Source organism: Sparus aurata, chromosome 14 (genome assembly GCF_900880675.1).
Source record: "Sparus aurata chromosome 14, fSpaAur1.1, whole genome shotgun sequence".
Taxonomy (NCBI): domain Eukaryota; kingdom Metazoa; phylum Chordata; class Actinopteri; order Spariformes; family Sparidae; genus Sparus; species Sparus aurata.
In genome coordinates this window covers 7,661,578-7,684,461 of record NC_044200.1, presented here as the reverse complement: position 1 = coordinate 7,684,461, position 22,884 = coordinate 7,661,578, and the positions used below count along the sequence as shown (strand labels likewise).

At 43.2% G+C, this 22,884-nt stretch overlaps 1 protein-coding gene across 1 annotated transcript in view; it reads right to left on the bottom strand.

The window, feature by feature from the left end:
• Window positions 1–3,687: 3,687 nt before the first annotated feature.
• camk1da (calcium/calmodulin-dependent protein kinase 1Da) overlaps window positions 3,688–22,884 on the bottom strand; it is a 69,264-nt gene continuing 50,067 nt past the window's right edge. Inside the window, exons 5-11 of the mRNA XM_030440033.1 lie at window positions 22,349–22,475; window positions 18,308–18,383; window positions 13,798–13,910; window positions 12,423–12,501; window positions 12,215–12,302; window positions 11,234–11,483; window positions 3,688–10,717 (exon numbers count right to left, since the gene is read on the bottom strand). Coding sequence (XP_030295893.1) covers window positions 10,593–10,717; window positions 11,234–11,483; window positions 12,215–12,302; window positions 12,423–12,501; window positions 13,798–13,910; window positions 18,308–18,383; window positions 22,349–22,475 — 858 coding nt within the window. The 3' untranslated portion in view covers window positions 3,688–10,592. The remainder of the gene's footprint in view (window positions 10,718–11,233; window positions 11,484–12,214; window positions 12,303–12,422; window positions 12,502–13,797; window positions 13,911–18,307; window positions 18,384–22,348; window positions 22,476–22,884) is intronic.

Here is a 22,884-nt window from a genome sequence, read left to right as displayed (position 1 = left end):
TCAGTGCGAACGTGACAATGTTTTGAAGAAGGGTATTAACATCTGGGTCACCGGAGTACAGAAAAACAAACAGCAACACACACACACACACACACTTGGCGGTTCAGTTAAGCCCCACAGTATCACACAGAGAGTGTAAAGAGAGGTGAAGGTCAGAGGAGACGTTTTATGTGTACATGTGTCGTATTTTAGGGGGGCGAGCGAGATGTGTGTGTGTGTGTGTGTGTGTGTGTGTGTCTGGTCCATCAAGTGACTGGAATGTGTTTGTGTGGGCAGCAATGTTCCGAACAGCGGGACGCCGCTGAAATATTCGTCTAATTCAGTCTGCAGAACCAAAAGCTCCAGAGGGAGGCGAGCAGCCGTCGCATCACGAGACGGCAGCGGATGCAAGGGAGGGGGGGGGGGGAAATCAGATCACCGAAAGATGACAAGAATGACAGGCAGGGGGGACGGAGAGGGATGCGGAGAGACAGAGATGTGTTCATCAAGAGCTGAATCACTGTTTCTTAACATGATCAATCAGTGGTGGGGAGAAACAGCAGCAGAGGATGGTAGAATTGGTGGAATTCAAAGTATTGTGGTGACTTAAAGGGTAAAGCCAGCGTTCTCTTGGGTCGTCAGATTTCGCGTAAAGGGTAACTCCGCCAATTTTTTCAACATCCGAGTATCTTGGGGATCTCGGGGAGTCCTGCTGCACGCAAGGAAAAACGGTAGTATAAAGTCTTCTGTGGCTCCAGAGGAAGCCGCGTGCAATCCAGTGATGTCACTCAGGGGCTTGGTTGCATTGTGGGTAAAGTATCCATTCATACTATTCACAAGGTCAAATTTTAGGGCGTTTCGACCGCGTAGTACGCGGACGTTTACTACACCAGAGTGTATGCCTTGAGCTTGCTGAGCATATTCAGCTGCCCCAGCATGCATTGCACCTCTTCAGACTGTCCCCCTGGCGGCACGTGAGGCAGACGCGGGCGTTTGATGTGCAAGTTTTGTACGAGATTTGATGGCTAACTTCAATTCAGAGAACATCACTTCATTCACTGCAAAGGATTTACAGTTCGGTGTAGCCTTTTAGCTCTAAAACTGCCTGCCAGCGGTGGGAAGCATCACGTCGACCCCCCCCCCCTGCTGTTTGCGTTCGGAACTGTCTGCCCGAATGACACGGATCGTCTTTGGACGCTTTAAAAATTCCCCAGCCCCTCTGTGAGCCCACCTCTTCCCGTGAGACCCGCACGTTATCTCTCTGGTTCAGATGATCAGCTCATAATTAGTTTTATGGAATACATATGCGCCGCTTGGTAAAGAAAGAACAAAAAAAACAAGTCTCTGCAGGGGAGAGAGAGGAGAGAGGAGGAGAAGAAGCCCTGCAGCGATGGAGGCGATGGAGAGGAGGGGAGGGGAGAGTCAAGCCCTGAATTAAAGATGAGGAGAAATCAGTTTAGGAAGCAGAGAGATCAGTGACTCTGAGCACAACGCACACTTATAGTGTGACAGCCAAAGTCAACAAGCTGTGTTTGTATGTATGTGTGTGTGTGTGTGTGTGTGTGCATGTTGTTTCCCCATAAATGTCAAAAGGGACGTAAAATACTTTGATTTCACAATTTTCATTTCAGTGCTCTGGTCTGTGTGTGTGTGTGTGTGTGTGTGTGTGCTCCTCTGTGCTGAGCTGAGACAGACAGTCAGGAGGAAAAGTCTCCAACTGAGACGGAGGGAAAAAGCAAGAGGAAGTGTGATGACTCGATCCACAGGAAGCTCCGCCGGGCCAAACTCCGCTAATAACAGACCGATATTAACACAACTAATCTGTGATGAGCAGAGTACAAACCCCCCCCCCCCCGGGGGAAACTCACTCAACATCATTTCGAGCAGCACTCGGCGATAATTTAAAACTTTCAAAGCGAGATTGGATTTGTACGCAAGCTCAATAACTTGCAGTATCAACAGGAGCATGCCAGGGCTGGAAGTAGCCAGCAGCTTTTTTTTCCCACCTGGCGTCGATGCGTCACCTCCCACTAATGGTTTTCGTCTCTCTTTTAAGTTGCGTTCAGGAGTCGGCGCAGGAGTGACATTCTGGCACAGATGCTCAGAAAAATCCAGCGGAGCGAGCAAACAGGCTCACATTTACCGCCAAGCAAAAAAAGTCAACTTCCCGTACACGGGGTGCACGTGTACGGGAAGTTGAGCGGAAAGCTAGTTAGCGTCATTGAGAATCCCGTCAGGCAAACAGATCAGAACTGAAAAAAAAAAAAAATGGTAAGAAGGGGATATTAATGGTTTGGTGTTATATTCTGGTAATACACAGAGAACAGCACTGAGAGGCTATAGCAAAGTTAGCAGTGCTTCGAGGCTGTCATGCTAACATGAGGACGCTAGCGTTCTCCCCGTGACAGTGCTAACGTGGCTAACGCAGCACCCTGCGGCAGCCTTGAACAATGTCTACCATGTTCACCATCTTAGTTAAGCGTCTAAAGCATGCCAACATTTACCAACTTGCGCAAGACACAAAGTAGCTCTGGCTAACACCGACTGGGGATTGTATTTTGTTTCAGTAAACTTGAATTAGAATATTTTGCTGCCACCGCGCAAAGAAACTGGAAGCAAGGCTGAGCGGTGCCCGGGTGTCCAGGTCGGTTACGCACTCTTTTGTCTTCTTGTCACTGTCTACTTCCTGGATCCAACAAAGTGGCCGGACATAAAACAAGACAATTTTTGTACTTATTTGAATCAGCGGGCACAAATAGTGTCATCCGTAAATAACCACCCAACAGCAAACCTGCGTCAGCACTATTTCACTGATGCTACTACGCTGTTTGCTTTTACTCCAGCAGCCTCCCACTCACACTAGCCATCCATCAGTGGCAACTGTCACCGGCATCATTCAGCTGTTTACCATACTGACGGTGAATATTCATGAATCATTTCACAACAGTGTTATTCATGTGTTACAGCACATGAAAGAGCCATTATTTCTCCCGGGAGAGGGAGAGAGATAACTGAAATATGTTGATTTGGAAATTTAAAAATGACCATCAACCACCATGGATCTGCTTATTTCAGTCCATACCCCACCATTAAGATTCACCCTCAGTGATGCTGGGCAGCTGTGAAGACTCAAAGATATTTTGAAACTCCTGTCACAGAAAAGCAGATACTGCAAAAAAAAATGCTGAGGGGTCTCTTTCAGGGGTTTTTCTTCATGGCTGTAAACATGAGTTTCTATCTGACCTCTGACTCAACCCTTTGTTGCAACTGCACAATCTATAAGTGTGGACACTGGCGTCTAAACCCGAGGAGGACCCCTTCAGGCTGAACATACTTTCTATGGTGAAGTAACATCTGCGGACAATGTGTTTCCAATACTTCAGCTTCAGTAAAGTATCCCAACATGTGTGTTTGCAACATCTGTCTTCTGTCTGCTAAACATCTGCCGTACAGCATGTGTATAGGCTTAATGTCGGTCAAAGTGGTAAAGAGTGTCTGGCGTCTGCTTTATATCCGCATACATTGGTCCTGGAGTTTGTGTGTGTTGAAATACTGAGTACAAACATACGGAGACACACACATGGGTTTACATTTGTAGGAAGTGTAGTCCTCATTCTGCGAATGAGTAGCACTGATCAGACGACCCCTCTTCTGTTTGAGACATGCATTCAAACACACAGAGACAAAAAAACCCCAAAAGGACACGAGTAAAGACTGAAATTACGATCATTCGGGATTTATTCCAGGAGAAAGACAAACAAAACACAATCAGTCGCTCTGGCCTGTGTCGTCATGGTAACTCTGATATGTGCACATGATTGTCGAAGGCATCTGATATACAAGCCCCATTAACAGAAAGTCATCATCATCATCATCATCATCACAGCACAGAAAGTGCGGCGGGTGGTGCCCGCTCTGAGACATGAGTGTGTCGTGATGACAGTGCACAGAATGGGAGTTTGTCGTGGTCACATGCAAAGAGTAAATACAATACAGCCAGCTAAGTCAGCAGGCTCTGGACAAGGACACCCACAGAGAGACACCGGGTCCCAAAAAAGCAGCTTGTATAAAGTTTGAGCTCCACAAACAACTCCCAGAGGCAGAGCCGCTCTCATTAGCTGAGTCACGTCTGAAGGGCAGAGGTAAAGAGGTTTAATTTAGGCTAGACTGAAGAACTGCTGCTAGCATGCTAATATACATGCTGCTTATAATGTGGCTGCTAAAGCATTTGGCAACAATTCTTACTGAGGTAAACACACTTCCTTGACTAGTTTGAATTAGTGTTGTGATCTTAGGGAATCAGATAAAGCAAATAGATTCTTGTGTAAAAATTAAGCATGATAACCACCGATAACTAAATAGTCTAAATTAAAGTATATAGCCATTAGCTGCAGGTCCTTGAACACCATTTTTTAAAATTTCGGGTAAAAAAAAAAAAAAAGTCAAAAAATGTTCTAGAATTTAGCTGTACAAAGCTATCGATGTTAGCTACTTTGCCTAGCTTGAATTCCAAACCGCTACACAAGGCTAACGCTAACTACATAAGCTAATGTAACAAATTTTAAGTGATGAACAATGAAATCGCAAAAGTCCTTGGTCTTTACACCTTTGATTACATTTTTATCAGGGTTTTTGCAACAAGGCTCCAGAAACGGCGCTAGCTATGAAGCTATAATGGGTATAAGTGGCTAAGTTCTAGCTATATCAGAATGCTGCATTCTGAATGATTGCCACAACAATTCATAAATGACCTTTTATATCATCAATAAGTAACATTAACGGCATGGCATTTATGTATACGGCGAATTAGCAGTAACTCCCTCTATTAAGTAGCTTTAGAGCCATGCTCATTGGAATAAACAGGGCAGCATCTTGGAGTATGGCATCAGGTTCTCGTACTAAATGCCACCTAGCTAGGTTACAACCAAAAAGACTATTTCTGCCTCTTGAAACTGTTGGTAGAACTGAAACTCTAATCAGCTTCTCGTGGCTCAAACATCTCAACCTGGGTACGTCTTTACATAATACAGAGATACTAACATCATACAAGGGCATATAGGATTATGCAAACACTCATGGTGACGTTGAAATCTTGAAGCACTTTTTTTCCACATGCTTGTGTTTCATCTTTTTGCGACGATGCACTTCAGCGGCGTCTTCGTTAAAAAAAAAGGTCCAAAGAGTGCGTGATCTCAAAGGGGAGTTTTGGTGGGGGGGGTGAGAGAGTTGCCCCTCGTCCTTAATAACAGTGTGTTTTGAGTCGGTCACAGCTTTGGATTTCTTCCGTTAGAATGGCAAAAAACTTAAGCCTGAGTTCAGTAAACGATGCTTTCACTTTTTAGTTAGACGGACACTGAAGTGGTTGGTGGAACACTGATGCCGTTGAACTGTGTCAGGTGTCAGTCAGACAGCGCTGGACAGCATATGAAAGAAGCAGACTGCAGGAAGGAGTAAAGGGGGTTTTAGCTTGTGTTTTTTTTTTTTACATTAAACATTCCATAGAGAGTACAATCAACTTCCCTCGACACACGCTTGCTCAACTCAGTCACTCTCACATGCCTGAACAGCAAACATTTGTAAATGTTGTCTTGAAAATGATCATTCATATTCACAATCTATTTACAGTAGCAACTTTAAACATGGAAAGATTCATTCAGAAAACATCTTTTTTTAACTTTTTTTTTTTTTTTTTTTTTAACAGCAGACATAAAACCACCGAGCAGCATGAACCTGAACCCTCCGCCTGCCTCACAATACATTCAAAAAACCCCAAATGTCCAGACCGTAGACATCACATTTAATGAAACATATCCTTACAGTGTTGGCTGACGATTCATTTACATCTCCTGTGCCGGAGGAAAAACCCAGTTCAGCACTTTTCACAATGCAGCTCGTTCAGTAATAATAATTGTCAGTTTCTGACTCTTTAATTCAACTACAGGTGCTGATGTTTCTTTTGTTTCCCGACCCAACTTCCAAGAAAAAAAAAGCAGTGACGACGCACTTAAAAATGTTTTTAAAAATGCATAGCAATCGATGGGTACGTATACATGGTTACAGTGAATAATTAGATTCAGGTGATCATTGGAATAAAAGCCCTTACATGGTCAAAAGTTCCCCTAAGAAACACACGGGTAATCACATGGATCGACTTGAGAGTTTGGTTAAGAGAGAAAAATGTAACACTAACCCTGCTGTAAAAAAGTCACACTGAATATATATTTCTGAAAGGTGAACTGTGTAGCCGTGCAGCAGGAGACACATGGGTGCTGTAATTCAGTCAGAAACACTGGAGCGTTAGCTTAGTCTACGGCCGCGTGTTTAGTATAACGACATAAATCAGGCTAAATGGCCGTTTTCCTACACACCTACAGCAACTCTACCAAAATTATTGGACTTAAAAGTCTACTATGACTAGATTAGTTGCTAGGCAAACATGCATAAAGTAGCTGCAGAGTTTTCAGTCAAGTCGACAACCGTGTCAGCGCCGTTAGCACATATTCAAGTGTCACAATTTAAGCTCGAGTACTTAAAACGGCAGCGCGGCAGAATCTGTGTGTGTGTTCTGAGCCTGCACACATAAACGAGTCGAGTGGAACGAGATGTTCTGCAGAAGGACAATTCCGGCGTGATCATAGGTTTCTGAATCATAAATCAAGTTTTTACCAACTCCTCTCCGGCTCGCTTGTTCTAACAACAGCGTCGTTAACACCGCGAGCCATCTGTCATGGTCGGTGCAATCCATCACTAGCTCTGCTTACAGAGACAATATCGCTTCAGTCCGATCAGATTCAGAGATTCTGACTTAAAGTTGCATTATGCAACTTTTCTTTACAGGCCTATAAACGAAGAGAGACAGTGCTCTTGATACAAGGAAGGGCTTTACAGATCAAGCCTAAACCTCTTGAACAGGAGTTACTAAAAGTAAGTGTTTAAATGTATGTTTAAACATCAGAGAAAAACAGGCGTGTATTTTGAGTTTTGCTGGGGTAGAGCCAAATGCCCGTCTAGAGGTCCTACATTTCAAGAATATATGTCTTAAAAAAAAAAAAATGACCTTGTCCCCCTTTAACTGTTTAGATGGAAGTTATTCGACGGGATCCTATAAGATGTCCAATGACCAGTAAGTTTGGCTTCTGCTTGTTAAAAAAAGGAAATATCTCTGTCCTTTGTTGGTCGCTTGTAACTTCATTATTATGAACATGGGCACTGTTTTTTTTGAGGACATCACATACACTGTTCTGCTGCTGCAAACACTAGTAATGCAACAAATGTGTATTCATCCACTGCTGAAAATAGGCCCCAGCAAATGCTTTTTTTTCATTCCTGTTGAAGTAACATTTGCAGAAAACTACAGTGCCCAGCTGTTTTTGTAAACTACTGAGCCCTTCAAAAAATTCAAACTACATATTTGCGCTCATATTTAAACATTTATGTCCTCAGTTGAAGCTCAGGGTTGTAAAGTATTGTTGGAAGAGCACGCTGGAATTGTCCTTGCAGCAGTGACTGCAGGAAGGAGGTGCTGCTGTTACAGAACAACTTGAATGCACAGATTCAGATCGGGTAACATTCACAAATGTCTAGTCTATGTTTTATTTTGTCCTAGCCAACGTCAGTGCCAAATGTGTGGAGCTTAATACACACGACGACGCAGCGGGCCAGAAGTGAATTCCAGAAAAGCTTGGGTGAGAGCTGATTTACTGTCATTTTTACCTGACTTTGACCTTCATCCAGCTGTTGTCTCACACTCTTCTGACATGCCAGACAGATTAAAACAAGTACGATGAAGACATTTGCAGATACTCTTCAGCACCATGCTGTGTAGATACTAAAAAATGGCAATGGCAATGGATCAAGGAGGGATCAATAGATTTCTTGGTGATCAGCCCTTAGTATTAGTTCTCATGTGTCTTAAACAGCTTCGTATCTGACTAGTTCTAATCAATTCATCATCTAGAATGAACCAAATTGTCTTCGTACCTAGCACTAGGTCTTTGGCGACAACTCACAATAAAGGGATCAGTAGAATTGCATCTGATAGACATGACAATCTGATATGTGAGCGAGCAGACAACACTGTACAGTTCTGCTCTGAGTTATGTCTGAAAGGCCATTATAACCAATGACAATCTCAACACAGAAGGGGCCACAGAAGGTGACATTTGAATATATTCGTATTGATGTTAGATCATCAATTTTAATGTGACTCCAAGCTGTGGACTTCAGTCATTTCATCTATTTTGAAATCGACGTTAAATCCTCCAATTTGACCTAAAACAAGTCCACTGATGTTTTGTGCTGGAAGATTCATTTTCTAGAGGTGGGGTTAGAGGTGTTACGAGTCATTTGGGGGAAAAAGTGACAACCGCATCAACAACTTCACAAATAGTCAGATTAACCTGAAGTCAATCATTAACAGACTAATGCTTGCTTTGGGTGTTGGTTTGCTGCCAATTGTACAACAGACACATCAGATTTTTCAGAGCTGTGTGTTTAAACTGAACCATTGCGAAAGGCAGTTGTTACACCTTTACACTAACTGTGAGGACCAAGTTCTGCAAACCAGGCTGCGGATTTTGGTCATAAATCCACCTATTTCAAAAACATCAAGGAATAAACTATCCTACATGTTGTTTAGGAGGTTTCGTCCACAACAGCTGTTCCAGGCTCGGGGATTGCATTAACAAAACAGAAAACAGAACAAGTTGTGCACGCCGCCAGTCCATGTCCAAGACACCTTGGAGTCATTGTTGGAATAGTCTGATCCCAAAGTCTGTCGTCAATACTCAAGTCACGAGTCCGTGACTGCAAGAAGGACGAAGCTAATGTCTTCAGCCCTGGATCTTTAACTGCGATGCCTGACCCACTAACACTGACAGAACAACCTAAACCAGGAAGTCGGCATTCGCCAGCTCACAGTGCAGCCGCAGTTTTCCCTGAGCACTTCTAGAACTGGGTGCTTTGACGTTGCGAGAAGGTGAGATCATGGCTTCTTTAGAGGGGGGAAGGAACAGCGGCATGCAGCAGCTTCTCCATCTTTGCCTCCACGCAGGCCAAAATACTCCGAGGACCCGCGTGGGAGGCGGTTAAATATCTCAGAGATGGTGTGTAACCTTGAAACGGCGCTGCGCTGCATGTGGCTGCTTGGTTTCGGGAAATCAAAGGGCGAGCTCCCATCGCTAGCATTCTCATCTGGAGGCAGTTTTCCTGTAATACATCTATCTAACCTACACTATCCTACACCTGCTGCATGTTTCATAGTAACCTGTATGTGTGTCCCTTAAAGGGTGATTCTTATAAAAAATCTTATAAAGTAAGAAAATAATAAACACATCAGAATCTTTCAGACAGTAAGCAAGTTGTACAACGCTCAGACATCCACTCTGGGCTATTGTTTTTTTTTCCATTAAGGTTTACAATCTCTACTCTCTGATAAACAGAAGTGGATGGTGGCTAATCTGTGTCTGAGAAATATCTGACCCTCTCTGTGCAAAATACGTAAAGCGCTTACTCATGATTTCATATCTCAACAGTCGTATGGTACTTTTAAAGCACTTCTTAAAGCACAAACAAACAAGCCCAGAAAGACATAGAAAAATGTCTTAAAGGTGATATGTGTCGATTTTAACAGGAACAAATCATCGTCACATTAGTTATCTACATTCGTAAAATTGGTGTAAACAAATGAGGTCATCACCAAGAAGACCAATCAGCCTCTATTCTGTGTTTACGCGGTCACCAGCGCAGATTTGGAGGGAAAATCTGCCGGGAGTGCTTTATGGCACGTAACAGGAAGAGGGTGCTGTTCTTCTAGAGCAAACTGAGCCAAAGCATTCAGAGATTTTGGAAGAGGTGGAAACAAGAAGAAACAAGGGGGGGGGTTATGGGAAATGGGGTCTTATAAACGCGTAATTAATAGCTGCAATAGCATGAGGTAGAGGTGACCAATCGTCTCGGCCATGGTCTTATTTATTTAAAGTAATTATACCAAAGTAGCGCTATCAGTCTGACAATGATGTTTGCTTTTTTAAAATGTACACATACCACCTTTAAAATTAACAGTAATATTAAACAATAGAACAATCCATTTGCCAACAAACCTAATTTGGAAAAAAAGCTAAATAAAGTGACGCAGTAAAAGACCAGATTCAAGAGGGAAGTTGATGTTGACTGACAGTGAATAATATGATACCACCGGCCCCACCGTGAACCACCGATTGCTGCTCAAGCTCGCAGCAGTCGACACCCAGTCATCATTGAACGGCAACCAATCACAGCCGGCCGCGCGAACATCCTCAATGACAGTCGGTGGCCGTGCTCGTGCTGTGGCAGGAGGAATCCAACGCCTCGTCCTGGTGGTTGGGTGTTGGGCGTATACAGTATGGCGCTCTGTGGCCCGAATCGGTGGAGTGGAGGTACAGTCCTCTGCTCTCCCGGGAGCAGGGCGGGGAACTGGCTGGGGGGGGGGCGCATCCAAGTGGAAAAGCAGTGAGGAGAGGGAGGGAAGAAGAAGAGGGGGCGTCCTCTTCCTCTCCTGTCGTCCTTCCGTCTCTTTCCGTCTCTCTGCCTCACAGCGCTGTGGCCTCCCAGCTGGTTCCCCGCGGGACCTGGCGTCACTTGGTCTCTGTGAGCACCGGGGCGGGAACCGCTGAGGGGTGTGGCCGGTTCAGCTCGGCCCCTGTGGCGGGAGAAGAGGCTGCTGATGCCAGGCTGCAGGGTGTGACTGGAGCAGTTACACCTGAGAGGGAAGAGTCAGGACGATCAGCAGCATATTTTATTTTCCAATTAAGTTGTAACTGACTGTTTGCTGTGATATATAGATACTGTGACTAGGCATTTTAAAATAAGTCTTTTAATAGGGTCTCAAGCTATGCATTTGATGGCTATGTACAGGATATCATGCTAAGATGAAGGCTAAAGCTTCCAGCCAAAAAGTCATGAATAAGTGTCTGAAACATGGACTCAGTACTTCTCTTGTATTGTAGTGTAGACCCAGACCAAGTTCTAATATTATAAGAATACCAAGGAAAAATATACAATCCAATTCTTAGTTAGTCTTATTTATTCCCTCCTCTTTTGCTCTTGTGTTCTTTATGTACATACAGTTACAGACTTACAGAACATCAGAATGAAAGAACTGCTGAGCCTCGTTACGATTAATGTTGTGGACCAAATGATCGCATATCCACTTTTTGTTGTGCACATATGTTCTCTTGATTCTCTGCTGCTACCGATACCACTGATTCATACTCACAGTCCTTGCGAGGAGCTGCTATGTTGTTGTCTGTGGAAGAGGTTTTACTGGCGGCCGTGTTGGAGCTCTGGCCCTGCGCCCCCTGGCCGGTGTTTTGGCTCTGAGCTGGCTGGTTCTGGCCCGCCTGGACCGGCTTCTGTGTCTGGCTAGGCCTGTTCGGCTGGTTGGAGGTGTCCATGCTGCTCCCCATGCTGCTGCCAAGCTGCAGCCGCCTCATGTGCCGAACCACGGCGGTGGCATTGAACGCTTGCTAGAGAGGAACGAAGACAAAGAAACACAGAGCTTTCACTTTGCCCCAATTTCTTAGTATCAAACACAGCATTTGAACAGCATCATGTTCACTCTGTGTCTCTTGTTCAGAAAGGATGTTTTGATGTGACACAGCAGTGAAGGGTGTAAACTAAATGAATGTCAGTTAGAAAGAGGTGAGAAGGAACAGAACTGTTCAAAAATGTGCCATGGGTTTACCATCAACGTTTCACTTCTAATGGCATGACGTTGCCGCACTCAGTGTACTGTTTTCTGAGTAGAAGATGGGTTATAGGGATATACAGGGATTTTTTAAAAATGATAAGATTCAAAAAATACAAAAATGTGATGTTTCACTTTCTATGAATTGGCACAAGTGCGAAAATACCATGATACGGTCTTCTGTTGCAGTTTATCTTCCATTAAGAAACATCTGAGGTTCAAATATTACACAAGCTGGGGGACTTATTAACACCCAGAGCTGACATTCACATATTGTGTGAATTGCAGTTCTTAAAGAATAATTTGTTTTTAAGTCTGCAGATTACTCTGTCTTCCTCTCAGAAAAGTGGACAATGACGGTACACCCTGACAATATGGTGAGTCAGGTTTTTAAGACGGGAGTGATTCATCCTCTCAAAACATAGACAATCATTTAAGGAGTAGTGCTGGAGTAAAACAAAATCTGCTACAATAGAGCCAAAACCACAAACTGAAGTAAACAACATTTACCCTCCATTTGCTCTTGGCAAAGTTCTTTCGGATCTGTCTGCTGACTGACTCATGGATGTTCTTGCACAGTGCTGTATCGCCGGCGATCCTGGTATAAACACACACATGCACAAATCCTCTGTACATCAGTATCTGTATTGATCTTGTGCCATTTTGTTAGCTTGTGTATGACATCCTGTGTGTGTGTGTGTGTGTGTGTGTCTCTCACCAGGGGTGTCTGAGTGCCTGGTCACAGGTGAAACGCTTGGCTGGATCTTTTTCCATCAGACTGCCAATGAAATCCTTGGCTGGGAGGGAAAAAAAAGGGCATCAAAAGGGCCATAAAAGGTCAATAGCTTTAGACACACAAACACCATGTCCACCTGATACGGCAATGAATGTGATTTGCTTGTGAAAAAGCCTGCATCTGTGAGGCTGCAATTATTGCAAGGGTCAGCATGCTAACATTATCAAAAGACAATGCTGATATAATGGTATAATGAGCAGGTATAATGTTTACGATCCTCACCACCTTAGCCTAACATGTTAGCATGCTGACATTTGCTAATTAGCACTAAAGTACAGCTGAGCCTGATGGGATGCCATTTTACAGGTATTTTTCATGGTAATTAAACCTGACGGTGACCCTTGGTCAAAATGTAAGGGATCATCAAAGCTATTACTGTTCATCGTCAGGGGAACATGAATGTCGATAAGAAAATTCCATGCCCATCCAGCCAGTGGTTACGGAAACCCTTCACTCACAAACACACATGCCAATCCCCTCGTGGTGCATGAGGATACGTCAGGGGATCCCCCAAATCATTAAGATTCATCCTCTGTGACCCATCCAATAGATGCCTAGACACCTTTCTCATACCTGCATGAGTCAACCTCCTTGTGGTGCAAGAGGAAATGTTAGATAGTCACTAGGATTCATCCTCTGGGAACCATGAATGTATTAAATTTCATGGCAATCCACCCAGTAGTTGTTGAGATATTTCAGTCTGGACCAACGTGTTCGACCAGCCTCTTGATATTGTCAACACCATAGATTTTAGAAAAGATTAGATCGATATTAGTTTGACAGAGATATCTTACTTACAACAGCTTCACCACTTCACTGAATCTTCAACTAAGGTGAAGAATTAGCTTATCCCAAAACTGGATTTATGAGGTTCCTTGGTACAAAAAAAAGCAGAAATCAGCAAAATGCAGCTGTCTGGCAAGACCAATCCCATTTGTTCTGAGCACCGTCTGTTTGATTTATTTTGGAAACACAAGGCCTCACCTGACAGCACATAAATGCTACTTTATCTCCATCCACACTCACAAAAACTGCACTGGAGTCTCGAACATGTTTCCAGCAAACACAAGCTGATTTTACTGCCAGGCTTTGTACATAGCTGTGGTGCTGACTGAACCCGAGCCCCCACATACACAGACACAGGCACACATTCCCAAATACATTCATTCCAGGCAAATGACGTCAGAGGCATTGATGGGAATGTGGTGTGTGGTCCATATGTGCCACATGGTGGACCGAAGAAAATGGCCAAGGAGGCAGAAGAAGAAGGAAGAAGAGGATGAATACAAACTCTCACCTGAGTCTGATATGTCGTCCCAGTACGGAGCGTCAAACTCATAGTCGGCTTTCAGGATCTGCTCAAACAGCTTGGAGTCGTTTTCGTCGTAGAATGGAGGGTATCCACACAGCCTGCAGACAGAGGTTTACTAAGTCAAATATTCCTTCTGTGATTCAATGTTTAATTCATATATTTAGTCTGTTCGTTATTCACTCGCTGTCATATTAAATCAGAGTTTTTCCATTCTGATCCTGGTCCTGGGCTCTTTCTGCCCTGCATGTTTTACATGTTTTCCAGCTCCAACACACCTGATTCAAATGATCAGGTCGTCATCAAGCTGTGCTGAAGCCTGGTTATGACTCATTCATTTGAATCAGGTGTGTTTGAGCAGGGAAGCATCTAAAACTAAACCCCCCAGGACCTGGATTGAAAAACACTGTAACTCATTTATTAATTGAACATTGTTGAGTCTTGGACTGATAGTTTTCTGAAGACATTAACTCATTTTTACTGTTTTAGATAGATTTAGATTTTCAGTTTTTGAGAAAAAACAAACAATTAATGGTAACATGAATAAACACATACTCGGTAATGAAAAAATGGTATACTTGTTTTTTGTATTTTGGTGAGCTTGTTGATACAAGTTGCTACAAAATACTATGAACACCAGCCGCCCTAGGTAAGGTCTGGGCAATACCTCTACCTTGACTTCACTTTTTTCGCATACATTTTATGCAATCCATTGTAAGAAAAGATTACATTACACAGACACGGTTTAAGCTCTATCTCTGGGCATAACCTCATGTTCTCCACCAGCACTATTACATCTTGGCACAATAAGCACGCTGCATGCTTATTGGCTCCCCGTACTGATTCCCTTGTTAGTTATTGAAACTTGGTATCACATGACAAGACATTTTCTGATACTCGATAGTATCAAGACAGTTCGGTCTGTGCCATGAAGGTATGAAAGTTTGATACCTGGCACCAACTATAAATGGACAAAAAGCCCACTGCACTAAACATCTATTGTATTATTTTACATGCAATTGAGCATGTATCTGCCATAATGTGATTTATATCAATAACAGGCGAATATTGTGATATTTATTCCAATCCCGATGCCCAGCTATGCTCTGGATGTAAAGTGTGATTTTGTTCATTATGTCCCCCTTGTATTTGTGGCAGAGGACAGAGTAATTTAGGTCACAGCAGTGGTTAATGCGACAGCCCCCTAACTCGTAATGTTGGCAGTAGTTGGCTGTATCACCTAAATCAGGTTAATATGAGATTACTGGTTCACAGTGCTGGTGAATACAAATGAACCACAGCTTCAGTCTGATTCTCCATAATGAGCCGAGTGAACCAACAGCAGAGCTGCTGCTCGACCAAAAACATCATCTGAACCTCATTAGGAAAGTTCTGGATGCACCAAGAGATTTTCGTAAAAACTCATTAAAATGCCGTTCTCCATCGATACACACCCACACGCATGCACACACATGCAAAGGTAAAAAAAAAAAAAAAGAGAAACTCATGAGGAAGAAAGGAGGGAAGCATCTACCTGCCGAGAGGACAGAAAGAAAGGCTTGCCTTCTATTTTTCTGGTTCCTCATTTGGTTAAAGATGCACCTGTCACTCAGCTACGCCTCCACTCCATCGATCACACACACACACACACACACACACCAGTGAGAAACTCAGGTTCTGCCTGGTGGTGTGAAGAGATGTTTTCCTTTTGTTTTTCTGCTTTCACGTTTGGTTGGAGACTCAGCCGTCGCTCACCACCCATCCCGCTGAACACACACCACACACATGCACACACTCGGGATCCCAAGTGATTATCATGGCTGATTACCTGATGTGATCTTTCCACCTGAGCAGCAGCTAAAAGCTAACAAGGTCTGAATCCCAACGCTAATTGTGCTAATTGCCAACAGGGAGCCGCTCTCTCTCTTTCTCTCTCTCCCTCACACACACACACACACACACACACACACACTTTCTCCACTAAGATGGCAATTGCACCAAAACCTCATTTTACTCATCTTTATAGAAAACGCTTGATTTAACATGTGGTTTACAGACATTTGAAGACACACACACACACACAAACACAGAGGGAGACACTTTTACAGTCATATCAGAGACACACGCAAGTTTGTGCCTTCTTCTACCACCACACACGCTCTGCATCCCATTAACCTGCTGCTGACCTCTGACCCCTGATCTGACCTTCTGCTCAGGATAATAATTTCTCTGTCAGGTGAACCACACACACGCACACAAACACAAACACGCACATAAATTAGGATACAGATGGAGAAGCACACCTTAAAACAATTAAAGCAGTGGCTTTAGGCAGCAACAGCCTTGTATACACATTAGCGGTCATGCTCTAAAGACACACAGACACAGACACACACGCACCCTTACAGGCAAGTGAAAGTGCGTGTGTGTGTGTGAGAGTGTGTGTGTTGGTAAGAGTTGGGGATGACGCAGCAGAAGAAAAACAAAAAGCAGAGAAAAAGAAGCCTTAGCCTGCAGCCCCATATCCATACAAGGCCATTCAGCAGAGCTCCATCTGGCTCTGATGACGGCACGCAAGCAGCAACATCATCATCATCAACGCACACACACACACACACACACACACACACACACACACGCACACACACACGCACACACACGCACACATACACACACACACACAGGCAGGGAAAAATCAACAAATACACACACATGTGGGACCAATGCAAGTGTTTCATGTTCAGCCACAGAGCAGAGTTGTGCTTGACCTCTGAGGGCATTAGCCTCCGTGGACGCGTTAGCATTTACTAGCATTGCTAACCGTTATTGCAGCTGCTGGTGCAAGACAAACATATGCCAACTAGCTCGAAGAAGTATTGCACTGCTGGAAAGATGGCCCTTGAATAAGACTAGTCTGTCTTTGCCGTAGAAAGATAAACATTTTTGAAACGGCACTGTGGTATTCCAAAAGAGAAAACCTACAACAACCAGGATGCATTACGTCTGATGAGAAATTTTCTGTCATTTGGGGGATGTCTGCGGGCAAAAGAGTGGGCAATAGGTAGATAGTTTTACCATTGTTAATCTCTGAAGTCTACCAACCCTGTTGTGATACAGAGCTGGTTAAAAACTAGCAAAGATCCTATTTAGAGAAAAGGTTGCAAAGCTGGTCTGAAGTGTCATTGGGTTACATGACTTTATAATAAATCACTACTCAGTTAGTGCTTTTGCGTGGGAGGTGAGCCATTGTGTGTCTGACAATTATTTTTAACAGATGTGGCACTGTTACAGATTGCTACATGAAAGATGTCTAAGCAGAGCTGTTTTCACTTTATTTTATGGAAGTTCAAGAAGTGTAAGTCTCAAGTCTGCAACTGCAAAATAGTTACAACAATCCACTGCAGCAATATTTCCATCAGGACTGTCATTGATTTTATTAGTGTGTGCATTTCCTCTCCAAGTACTGAAGACATGAGTCAAAACCGATCACATGTTTTGGTTTCAAGCCTTGGGAGTTCGCTTTCACCACTCAATTGTAGTCGTTAAAGGCTGCGCAACCGCACAGGTGTTTCCATTTGTTCCGGGTAATTAGACTCACAGCAGACATCACTTACCACAGTTGAAAGAGTTGAGTCTCACAGCAAAAAAAGGTCCAACTTGACAAAATAAAGGTTTTTGCACGTAACTCTGAGAGTCTCTAGCCTGTGACACCTTCAAATGAGGTTGTGTTGATAAAGTGCTCTGAGAGGAACTCTGTGATGTGCTCAGCCAACTTTCTGATCTCAAATGAGCTGTTTAATAATGTGGTTTCAGGTGAAAAGTTTATGGGAATTCGAAGGTTTGGTGAGGTCAGTCTGGCTGCCCATTGTATGCCATTTCTGGGGCTTAAAACTACAGTGACAGTTACTCACAAATATTCTAAGCTTTGACGCTATCAAATTTGTGGTTACTACTTTTGCCATTATTGTAAATGAGTCTAATCAGTGACATGAGAGGAGACATCACCCACTGTCCCCACATCCGTAGTCTCAAAAGTTAACTTCACGAGCGAGTGTGGAGCACTTTCAAGCGAGGTGGATGGGACTTTTAACTCATCATCAGCATGTCCTTCCTTCGAATAGTGATTTGGTCTTCAATCACCATGACAGAGTCAAAGCTCCAAAGTTTTGCAGCATATCTGAAGTGTCATGGCCCGTATCCACATAGCACTGGCCGTGTGCTCAGGAGCATTTAGCTGAGAGAAAAAAACGCTGCATGTGCAATCGCTGTACGATCGTGACTGCCCTTTTGTGTTATACTAGCTGTTCGTTTTGTTATTAGACATTGGTGAGGTCACCAACACCTTTCTGAAAAGTTGAGAGATGTGTGTCACTGTGCCTTTTCTCTGGGCGGCTGCCTCCTTATTGGGAACATTCGAAAAAAGACGCTGGTGCTCAGAAAAAAAGCTATGTGGACACGGTCCCTGATGGAATACAGAAAGATGCCAGTCAGTACTTACAGGATGTAGGCAATCACTCCAATGGACCAGCAGTCCACCGCCTTGCTGTACGGCTTCTGGGCGAGAACCTCTGGAGCTGAACGTAAAAGAAAACATTAGTTAGCCACGGCTACACTTTTTGCCATGCTGAATTTGTGCTATTAATGTCCTAATGCGACTCCATTTTGCAGTAGTCTGGTGTTTAAAACTTGGCTTCAATCTGGATTGTGTTTGTTAGTAGCATTTTACTATTTGTCAGCTCCAGTTAAAAGCGCTGTGCTATTTTAACGTGGAAATGTAGCTGTTTTATGAGCCTGAAAACAGAGAAAATATGCAGACTCTCCACGGCTGTACAAATGAAAATCACATGGCGGTTTTGGTTAATGGTGGGAAATTGTCTGCTGGAGGTACAGGTTCTCACGACTGGAAAACACTGATAATAAAAACCCAAACAAAGCAATTGTGTCATGACTTCAGTTCTATTATTACTTGGAAGACTCTTGTTCTTGTACTACAACCTAAAGCTATGGGCTGCTTTGTAAAATCAGATGTACTTCTGTAGTTTCCTCTCCTCTGCTGTTATCCTCATAGATCACTGGTGTTTGTAAGGCAGATGGCCTGGCCTGACCTTCCTCTGCAGCTCATTATCGAGCCTCGGACAGAGCAAATTACTGCAGACAGTGAGGAGCTAACCATAACATCACCTCACACACAAACTAACACACACACACACACACACACACACACACACACACACACACACACACACACACACACACACACACACACACAAGGATGGATGGAAATAGATTTGGCACACAAACACACACATAGCAAGATATGAAGAAATACCACTCATATCTGGGGCAAAATATAAACGTTGCACACATGTGCTGAATCAGAGGACTTAGCTTTGTTTATGGCTCTACTCTGACTCATTGTGGAGGTGTTTGTGTATGTGAGTGTGTTGTTTTTTTGTGCTGGATTTAGAATTAGGACATTTTCAAACAATGAGGTCATTGTGTCTGGTGCTTACTACTTCAATAAGCAAGTATAGAGTCAAATGTGCTGATAGAATAAATGTATAAACTGTGTTGGTAATCTGAAATCTCCATTTAGCTTCAATTCTGGTTCGCTTAATTCTCATTGCTTTGATGTTTTTGTACAAATCACCTGTCAAACACTGTCTGGGCCCACAGCATCTCTGGACTTCCTGTTCATGAGTTTGACTCTCCATTTTGGTTCTTTTCAGTTGATCCTCTGTTATTTTTTCCCAAACAAACTGCTTTTGTTGTTGATCTTGCTGAGCCAGGATTCGTTTCTTATTAAAAGTGCTTTCAGATGGTTCTGCTCACTTTTTTTTTTTTTTGGAAGAAAAGAAAATCAGTTCAATGCCTGAAACTCTTTCACAGTAAAAGCCATCAGTCCACTAGGTATCTGGGAGAAATCCCTGGTGAATATATATTTAGTTGAATATTGAATATGTTATTACATACAATAACAAAGGACAGAACATTTTCATTCTAGGCTTACTCCGGCTCATTTACAGTTCTTTTTGTTCTGTTGATCAATGAACACTGTTTCTGACAAATAACCTTATAATGAAAAAAAATAAATATATAAATCAAATGAAGAAAGTTTCAATGGATAGCAGCTGTAGTCAAGCAGTGTCAGGTGTAATATTTTGATCTAATTCTAGTCTTCAGCACTGCCTCAGCAGGTATTTTTGCCATTAAACGGTATCATGACATCCTTAATTTAATGTCATTTCCGTAAAAAACAAAACAAACAAAACAGATTGGTGGGGATATGAGACAGTGAGGGAGCAATCTTAAAGCCTTCACACAGTGGGGGCCCTTTTTTTATACGATTATTTCACACATACAGCAATCATGTTTTCCAAAATGGACATCAACGCAAACTCATGGCAATGGTGAACGTGTTTGTCCTCAACCTGTATTTTACAATAGGTAACTTTAACACACCCACACAAACATCGGGCTGATAGAACAGACAGGGCTGTTCAAAAACATGGGATATTTTTAGTAGCATCCACTAATTCAGCATAAGGTCATCACTGGATATGTGCCATTTTCCAGGAATTTATATTTTTCGAGCAAGTTTCCGTGTCAGTCTGCACTGTCTGGACCGACTTGCCAATGATTTCTGTGCTCCTATGATAACTTCAATTAAGTTCATGCATCATACTGAACTTGAATGAACCACAAGTTATGCTCCCATAAAACATGAATCACACTGACAATGAAACAATAGTTCTTTGTCAAGCTGCCCCACATTTGATTTCTGTTGGAGAACTCTGTGGACCCCAAGAGGTAACTTTGTCAATGGAAGTTTTTCATGAGTAGAGGAAAATACTGCATGCATTTGCTGATGCTCATCATTGTGGTCTGGTTTTCATTTAGTGCATTCTGAGTTATATTTAGACACACATTGTCTGGAGTGGAAATGCCTTGTGGCAAAGAAAATCTTTGCAGGAGGGCGAAGAGGCTCAGGTTCGGGGGTGAAGCCCAGAATGAGCTGGGTGGGAAAGAATGGATGAGGGAGGCATATGATGAAAGAGAGAGAGAGAGAGAGAGAGAGAGAGAGAATAAAGGTTTGACCATTTAAAGTCAAACCTTGGCTTGTTTGTTTTTTGGGTAGATTTTTTGCGTGTGTGCCTCCACATGTGCATAACTCAAGTATTACTACTTGTTGTTTTGTTAAAGTGAAATTTCATAGGTTTAACAAAAGCAGAGTGCAGCTTTCGCACACTTTAGGAGCGGCAGGTGCGTAGGAGAAGACAGAAGGCCGACAAAATCAGGAAAAAGACTCCCGCACACTGTCCACTTCACTTGCAATTAAGTCTATTGACAACGTTTCGGTACTTAAACCTTCATCCTAGATAACCCGAGTACCCAAACATTGTTTTCAAGAAACTTAATTGCAAGTGGAGTGGACAACGCGTGGGAGCCTAAAAAATAAAGACTTTATTAGCAGCTGACATAACTTCTATAACTTCGAAGAACACGCTTACACAAAATGACCTCCCGCTGTGCCTACTAAAGTTGGCCTGATGGAGGCGCTGCAAATCAAACCTAAGAAGTTCAATAAACTGTTATTTATGTTTCTGTCTGACAGCATTTCCGTGACAGATTTGTTTATCTGAGAGTTTACATGTTTGTCAGAACAACCGCTCTGTTTGTGCTCCAACATGGAAGTGTGTGTGCTGTCAACACCGAACATCTGTCTCTTATAACAACACGCGCACACAGACGCACAAACGCAGAAATGCACGTATACACGCGGGCAGTCGCACCCGGCTGCAAACACAAATGCACACGCAAACTAATGAAAATATATGAATGAATATATATGTATACACTCACACACACACATATATATATACACGCACACCCATACATACATACATACACCAGCGCTGTTTGGCTCCATGTTGATTTTGTAGTTGGGGGTGGTGTGCCTGGGAGTGATAAGCATGACTGGCAACTGTGCGAGTGTAATGCACAGATTGCCTATTTGAACAACACACACACACACACACACACACACACACACACACACACACACACACACACATACAGAAAAATATACATATGAGCACAGCCACATACTGAGCGCTTTCCAGCTCACAGCAAATGAAGGAAGATGATGCGGGAAGCACAAATGGTTTCAGATGGAAACAACATGTGCTCTGTAAATTTTTCATGTGTGCTGCTGGATTGACGCCTGCGGAAATCCAACAAATTGGATTACATGTTGTAACATAATGAGCAAAACATGAGCTATGGCCTCCATCGCTAAAACCTTGAGATTGATATGACCATAAATCGATTTCCCCGTTGGGTAAACCCTTCCCCACAACATTGTCCAATCACAGCATAGCAACAAGGCACAGCGAGAGTTTCTCCTCATGTGAAGTGGTGTGAATGGAGCCAAAAATGTAAAAAGCAAAAGCCTGAGGACTCAACTGAACAGTTTGTTCAACTGCAATCGCAGAACAATTGCAGACTGATGGAGGCCAAGAAAGACTGACTAACTCACCCACATATCCTGGCGTGCCGCAGGCAGTGGACATGACGTCGCCACTGCTCTCCATCTTGGAAAGACCAAAGTCGCTGATCATGATCTTTGACTCGTCTTGGGGATTAAAATACAGCAAGTTCTCCGGCTGGAGGGGCGAGACAGGAAGAGATAGACAGAGCGAGAATAAAGTACTTTTATTACATTTTTGTTTACAGGGCTTTTTAATTTTTGGTCAAATATTCTCCTTCAAACATTCTTCCAGTCTTGCGGAAGAGAAAAATCTGAGCAGCTTATATTAATGCAGCTTTCAAACTGACACACATAGCCTCATTTTACAACGTTCTGGCTTATGGAGGTCGCTCTGACCAATCCCGTTTCTTCCAACAGCCGGCACGTGCCGCGTTGACCCACAATGCACTGCATGTGTCAAGGCACTGCCCTTATTGCTGCAGTAAATCATTGGCTGTCAAGTGAGAGAGAGGCAGTCGCGTGGATTGAAAATGTGGGAGGGGAGAGAGTGTGTGAGTGTGTGAGTGTGTGAGCGTGTGCGCTGC